Raw genomic sequence first — 7025 nt, forward strand, 5'->3', positions numbered from 1 at the left:
ATATGAATGATACTCCATTTAATAACTATACTAAAATGGAATGGTTTTGAGGATTCTGCTCCAGCATCTGGTAGGCATTGGAAGCTTTGGTCAGGAAAGGGTTTGCCATAGCCATTCTAGTGGAAGGCAAAACGAACAAAAAAATAATTAAAAAAAAAAAAGAGAAAAAAACTAGAACATCCAAATAATGAGTATTTTAGCAAGAGCAAGTCCATTTCATATTGTAATTAGTAACAAAGTGCCCATTGGAAAGAATTTTCATAATACTAGCCTCTAATTAGTTGCTTTGGTTACATATCAACTAGATTGTACACGTATCTCCAACTAGACAAACAAATTACCTACTCTCATTATACATGCAGCAGCAGCAGCAGAAGCTAGCCTCATCTCCTTCGAATCTATCAGGTTCCCGCATCGACATTTACATGCATTGTTGTTTTGTTTGCTGGTTTGTTTTGTTTTCAGGGGAGGGGCAGGCGAGTTGAGGTTTCACAACCCATCAACTGGTCGACGAAGGCCACAATAAACCGCTTTCCGAATAAGAGGATGCACATCTTCCGTTAGAACCTCCGCATCCAACTTCTCCATGTGAGGCCAAATCTGCCAGGCACATACACAAGGTCAGAGATTTAGTAGCAAAAAATTGCGAAAAATAACTTCCCATGCTGAGTTCAGAGGCTAGCATACAAGACTCCTTTTCATAGCTGGCAAATTCACTTGAATAAGTATTCAGCCTAATCCATGAAGTGAGAGGGCGAAATCCAGGGATTTGATTACTTATGGGCACATTGTTCATTCAGCCCATAATCAGTCAAATATTTCATGGAACTAGAAAATCTTGAGAATAAAATCATATGTTATTCCTTCCGTCACACATAACCTAGTGATATTCCATTGAAAACAAATGTAATACCCAAAAAGGGAGGCCGGAGGATGAAAACACAAAACTGATGAATTAAAGTTAGGTACAAAGTGGAACTTTCATTTTAAAAACAAAAACAAACAAAAAAGAATCACAAAAAGAATAAGTATTTACCTCAGAAGCATATTGCCTCGAGAAGGCCTTCAGGTAGCCTAAAGTCGATAGACACCACTGCTCTTTTTCACCTACATTATATACACTACTCATCCTCCCACCATTCAATTGGCTGCCAAAATTAAGAAAAACAAGTTAAATGCACTTTTACTTGAATAACACTTAATGTCAAGACAATTTATTAATTTTTATTGAAAACAAGATATGTTGTGAAAATAAAGGGCCCGCCAAAGCTATCAACTACCAAGGAGTGACAAAAGATACTTTACAATCAACTCAAAATTCCCTCTCACGCTACAAAGAGCATTGGCATAATGTTTAGACAAAAATGGCCATAACGAGGCATTCAGCCACTTGTCTGTACTCTGTATCAAAGAGAAACCCGTTGTCCCGAAGAAGCTCCACCTCCACCTTTTCAGAAAGTTTATAATCTTCACACGAAGAGGAGATAATGGAGCATAGGGTCCTCCTTTTTAAAGCACATCAAGAGTACTGATCTTCCCATGAAAAACCAACCAGGAAAGAATTTGGACTTGGTGGGTACACCAATCTTCCAAATCATCTCATCAAGTTTAAAACCTAACTCATTTGAATTTCTAGCATGGACTTAGAAAAACAATCACAGGAAGGGACCCCAGACCGCAAACTAGTCCAATATCACTAGATTCAAGAATATATGAATCCAAACAACAAAGTTGAAATCATGCAAAAGCTTTCTAACAGACAAGTTTCAAGAAATGAGTTTATTTTTTATTTTTTAAAGGAATAGAAGGAAATGCATTGCGATTCAAGGGCCGATTAAAGTTAGAAAACAAAGACTGAAAAGATGATCCGTTGTCATGCCAAATGTTTTCTGGAAAACGAATGAATTTTTATCCCCAACGACATGTAAATAAACAAGAGAGATGGAAAACCATGATAGATGTATCTCCAAGAATAAAAAGAACCTCTCTCTACAATCAAGGAGTCTGGCCCATTCAAATCCATGCCGTATTTATAGTAACACAAGTAATCTTGCTCTTGAGGGACCCGACAACCATCTTCTTGACAACAGTTTCTCCTTTTCAATGAGTTTCCAATAATCCCATAATCTCTCCCCTCCCAAACAAGATCCTTCATCTCCTCTAACCTTCTAGTCAACATTCCTTTTACTTATATGTAATATAGGATTTTCTACCTTTTTTATTGAAGGGAAAAAGGTACCTTTTCTTAGGTCTTCCATTCTCATCGTCTACCTCCATTGCCGACGATTCCTCAACGTCGACTGCCATAGAATCTGCATGAATTGACTTCAATCCCTGCAATGTAACACATGTGGATGCACTTGGCAGGCGTTCTGTCAACACATTCAGGAAGTTTTTGTACAAGGAGAGGAACAATGCCTGCACATGAGAATCATGGTTAGTACAAGAAAAAGATGAGGAACTTTAAATCAAAGTGAGAGCCAAAATTGATTAACTAAAACACACAAAACTCCCAGGCAGTGAATTGTATTTCAAACGATGCCAGAAAATGTTTGGGAAAAAAATTAGCAAATACGTTACTGCACTATTATGTATTTTTATTTCTAGTTTATAGGAGAAATGCATGTAATTTTATTGCTAACAAGAAAAACAACTTCGTTCGGCATTTATATCATTGCCATATTTTCATGATGCCAAGTCAATGAAGCAGATAAAATCAATCTACCCTTGTTTGGGGATATATTTATTTGTCACAAGAAAAACAACTTTGATGGATGGTTATGACAGTGCCATATTTTATGGGTGTCATTTCAGCGAAGCAGATAGAATCAATCTATCCTTGTTCCGGGGGTGGGGGGTTGCATGGAAGGGTAGGCAGTGAGCTGTTGTATGTCTGCAAAAACGTACCTTTTTTTTTTTTTTGAAAAGGAAACAAAATTTATATAAAAAGAAGAGAGATACAACAGCGGCAAAGAAAGCCACAAAGGAAAGAAAGAACAAAAGCAAAGAGCAGAAACCAAAACCTAGACCCCTAAGTCACTAACAATGGCAAAAACGAAGGAGCAGAACAGAAGACAAAGACCCCTAGAACACAAACAGGGAAAAACCTCGAAGGGTATTTTAGACCTAAAGGATTAACGAATGGCTGCAATCCAATCTAAACAAATAAGCCTAAAAGAACAATCTCTGAAAACTCTAGAGGTCGATGCCCAATGTGATGAACATGATCTAACTTTCTCCCAGAGCTCTCCTGAGTTTCTGCCCAGAGTCATCAAAAATCAACCTATTTCGCTCCCTCTCGGAAGATAGTGTTTTTCAGAGAGAAGGGAAATTATTACATATACCTACAAGACTAAAATATATGCATTTTTATATGTATTGTGCGAAAAGTATTGCAACAGATGAAATTGGGGAATGAGGTTTTACTGCTTTCCCTTTCTTTTTAAAAATTTGTTACCTCAAATTCATCAAGGGCTCGAGCTAGAAGAGCCTCCTTAGCCTCTAAAGATTCACGTACAGACAACTCCTCCTCCTTTGCCTTTTCAGCATACGATTTCAAGCGCTTCAGCCTCACAGGATTTTCCCCAAGAACAGGTTCACCATCCATAAGTGAAAGCTTTGATTCAGCAGCCACTAACTCTGCTTTTGCCGTTGCTGCAGCTTCTTCAGCTGATACAATACTCTTTTTCAGAGACAAAATCTCCTTCCTTAGATCACATACACGGTTATATGTCTTGCTAACTGTGTTTCTTAAAATCTGTTGGGCAGACAAATATATAAGCAATCAAAAAAGATAAAAGATGCATGCTTAGAGATTACATTAGTAGTACAAAAATAAAGACAATTATACGAAATTGATGGTAAGAAAGGTGACACTTAAGAGTTAATCGAGCATGATTTCAATCTGGTTGACTTAATCATTTCTTCAATTCATCGAGGCTAGAATACTACATGAATTAAGGGAAATCATTCCTGTGTGCATAATTAGTTGTAAAATCCACCCCATCAACATCTTACAAGGAAGAATCTGGAAAGCTCTAAAATTAGGAAGATCTCACGCAAAGTAAAATTATAACCACAGAAAAAAATTTGAGCAGATAAGAATGCAGGTTGAAACCAGAGCAAACTTACAAAAGTTTTGCTGTTTAAATCTATTTTCTTTTTCCATTTTGGTAGGTCTACTGGTTTTAACAATCATCCAGATTTTCCACTAGAAAGTAGGCATTATCTAGCATTTCCTATCTTGTCATGATGGTTTCGAATCAGACCAAATTTTAATGCTATCATTTTTGCTTCAATTTCCATTTTTTTAAGCACGTGTAGGTGGATAGTTGTTTTTACTTTCTCATAGTGGAAGCAGTTGTATGAATTCACATCATTTTGAAGTTCCTGTTCACATTGTTTTTATTTATTTTCTGATGTTGTAAATATTGAGCAATAAGGAAAAGTAGGACCTTGCAACCACCAAGTACATGGAAACTCCATCATGGGCTCAAAACACAAATAGTTATAACAGCAGAGAAGACATGCTTAAGATTAATGCCATAGAAATGTTGTTGGCATACCTCCCATGGACGATCTGATAGATGAAACTGCTCAATGTTTGCTGGAGAAAAGACCCATCTGACAATGGCCAGATTAGATAAAAGTCGGTAGCCCATCATCCTATCTATTGCAACAGCACTCATTTGAGAATTGTTCCTCCAATAAGAATCAATCTCAGTTATCAGCATGACCTGCTTATCCTGGTCACCACATAGTTTTGCAATGACTTGACCATATCTCTCCAATACGGTAATCAAATGAGTGAAACTTTTAGATCCAATGTCGAGAAGAGTTTGCACAACCACATTGAGGGTACCTTCCATCCCATGAACAGGAAACACACTTTCCTCTATCCATACAATCATTTCACGGGCAGATGCCCTCGCTTTTACCATGGTTCTGAGGTCAACAGAAAGTGCATGTTGTCCATTTCCTTCACTGGTTTCTTCAACACTGAATTTGAAATTTGGTGCCCCCTTGGGAGGAAGCAACTCTGCTAAGCCAGGGGCATTCTCAATGCTCTGAAAGAAAAAGAAATAAGAAACTAAATTAGAAAAATTATAACCATGTGAAGCGTATGTGGAAATGTAATATCCTGAAAAACAATCAAAGTAAGAGCTTGTTTATGTCAAGGTCAATCCTTGGGCTTACGAATGACTTGGTACCTGCTTCACTTTGTCCCAGTAGGATAAACGAACTTCTCTCTCCAGAACCTCCTGAACAAATACACGTTGTGGAGCCCATTTTGGCAGGTCTAAGACATAAGCCCACTCTTCCCATGGCCAGATGAACTGAAAGTTTGATCTGCATGGTCAGGAAGGCAAATCAATGTGAACAAATCAATTTTGAAAATAAACCAAACTGAATACAAGAAATCATGCAAGAAAATAAAATTTCACTATATTTTCTAAAAATATTGGTAATAACTTCTCTGAAAAATTCAAACAAGATACCAGCTGCTTCAGCTAATAATGGCCTTGATAATTAAAGGACCTAGGATCAATCCCACCTCAGCTGAGACAGGAGTTTACAGAAGAGAGGCTGCTTCTGTAGCCTAAGGTCCAGACATGCATATAGAACAACCATAAATTAAGACATAACCTAGGGTGACATCAGTAACCTTTCAAGCAGCTTTCCAGCTAAAGTAATATACTTCAACAAGAGAATGTACAGAGGAGCAAGGTCCCAAAATGGCACGTGATAGGGAAATGAGAAGTATTCATCACATGGAAAAGCTAGTGGCACTGCTTATGGTGGAACTTACAAGTGGTGGGAAAACCAAAGGATGAGCCGTGTTCGACATTCCATATCTAAATCAGCAATTTTCTCGAATAGAGCTCGTACAGCACCAGCAACTACTGCAGGAAAGGCTCCAGGAAGAGCCTAAGAATTAAACTTCAAGTCAGACTGCTTTACAGACAATAAAACTGACATCTACTTCCATTGACTCAGACAAAAGGACCAAGACACTAGATAAAATAATAGCATCCACATTATTACCTTACAGAGGTCGATAATAACTAGTGTGTAATATGTTGGCCTGAAAGGAGGTTGCGGTAGCATGAGTAACTGCAAGAATATTAAACGCATCATTTTGATTTCAATGAGAAAGGTTAAACTATACAAGTTTATCATGATGTAATCAAGGAAGAAATAGTCCATAAAAGAAATAATGTCAAAGAATATGTAGAAAAGAACATATTCAAAATCTAAAACAACCATGCAGTAAGGGCCAATGTCCCAGGAGCATCAGTTCTAAACTTGCAAAGAGGAGGGGAATGGACATATTTTGTTTCAAGTCGATTTGGCATCCCAATAGGCAAACTATGCATATAATTATATCTTAATCTATCAAACTTGCATTGACTCGGTGCAGTGGAAGTTATGGAATTCTGTTACCCAAAGAATAAAAAAAGAAAAAAAGTGCTCTTTCTTTTCTAATTTGATGAAAAGTATATTAAACGCAAAACAGATCTAAAGTTCTAATTTGAATCTTATTCTCAAAACTCCAATTCTAAGCGAATGAATTCATTTGCTTAAATCCAAGTATGATCCATGTAGGACTAAAACCGAAACAAAGACAACCTATTTTTCTAGTCCTAGGCAAACCGTAGGCAGCTTTGAAGATTTATCCTACAAAGGACTACTTGCTTATAACAGTAGAAAAAAACATATGGATCAAACAGAAGAAACAACTCCAATCATACAGCATATTGAACTCCTGACTCATGACTAACCCAAAAACTACCCATACACTGTGAAACTCATACTATTAATAAACTATACAGGTAATTACACACTTGGATAAAGTATAATTTGAAAGAGGGAAAAAAACAACTCATGATAAAATCAGCACTGTTTCTCATCTCCAGTTCGCAGATGACACTATTTTTTTCGTGGACGACAACGAATCATCTTCAGTAACATCCAAGCAGTGTTAAGTAACATCCCTTCTTTTTACTTATCTCTCTTCAAGATGC

At 37.1% G+C, this 7025-nt stretch overlaps 1 protein-coding gene across 1 annotated transcript; it reads right to left on the bottom strand.

The window, feature by feature from the left end:
- Positions 1–239: 239 nt before the first annotated feature.
- LOC117613314 (nuclear cap-binding protein subunit 1-like) lies at positions 240–6173 on the bottom strand. Its single transcript, XM_034341932.1, has 8 exons — positions 6046–6173; positions 5810–5928; positions 5211–5349; positions 4566–5066; positions 3458–3757; positions 2240–2418; positions 1037–1148; positions 240–600 (listed from the first exon to the last, which is right to left on the bottom strand). Exons 1-8 carry the CDS (start codon positions 6136–6138, stop codon positions 490–492), a joined length of 1554 nt encoding a protein of 517 aa, XP_034197823.1. The 5' UTR covers positions 6139–6173; the 3' UTR covers positions 240–489.
- Between the last annotated feature and the right edge of the window lie 852 nt (positions 6174–7025).

This window comes from Prunus dulcis, unplaced genomic scaffold, assembly GCF_902201215.1.
Source record: "Prunus dulcis unplaced genomic scaffold, ALMONDv2, whole genome shotgun sequence".
Lineage (NCBI taxonomy): Eukaryota > Viridiplantae > Streptophyta > Magnoliopsida > Rosales > Rosaceae > Prunus > Prunus dulcis.

Excerpts from the sequence above, each read along its gene's own strand:
- LOC117613314 (XM_034341932.1), bottom strand. The coding sequence starts at position 6,138 with ATGATGCGTTTAATATTCTTGCAGTTACTCATGCTACCGCAACCTCCT. Across the intron at positions 2,419-3,457 it reads GAGCCCTTGATGAATTTGAG|GCATTGTTCCTCTCCTTGTA; the intron begins GTAACAAATTTT and ends TCTCATGTGCAG. Across the intron at positions 1,149-2,239 it reads AATGGAAGACCTAAGAAAAG|CCAATTGAATGGTGGGAGGA; the intron begins GTACCTTTTTCC and ends TAATTTTGGCAG.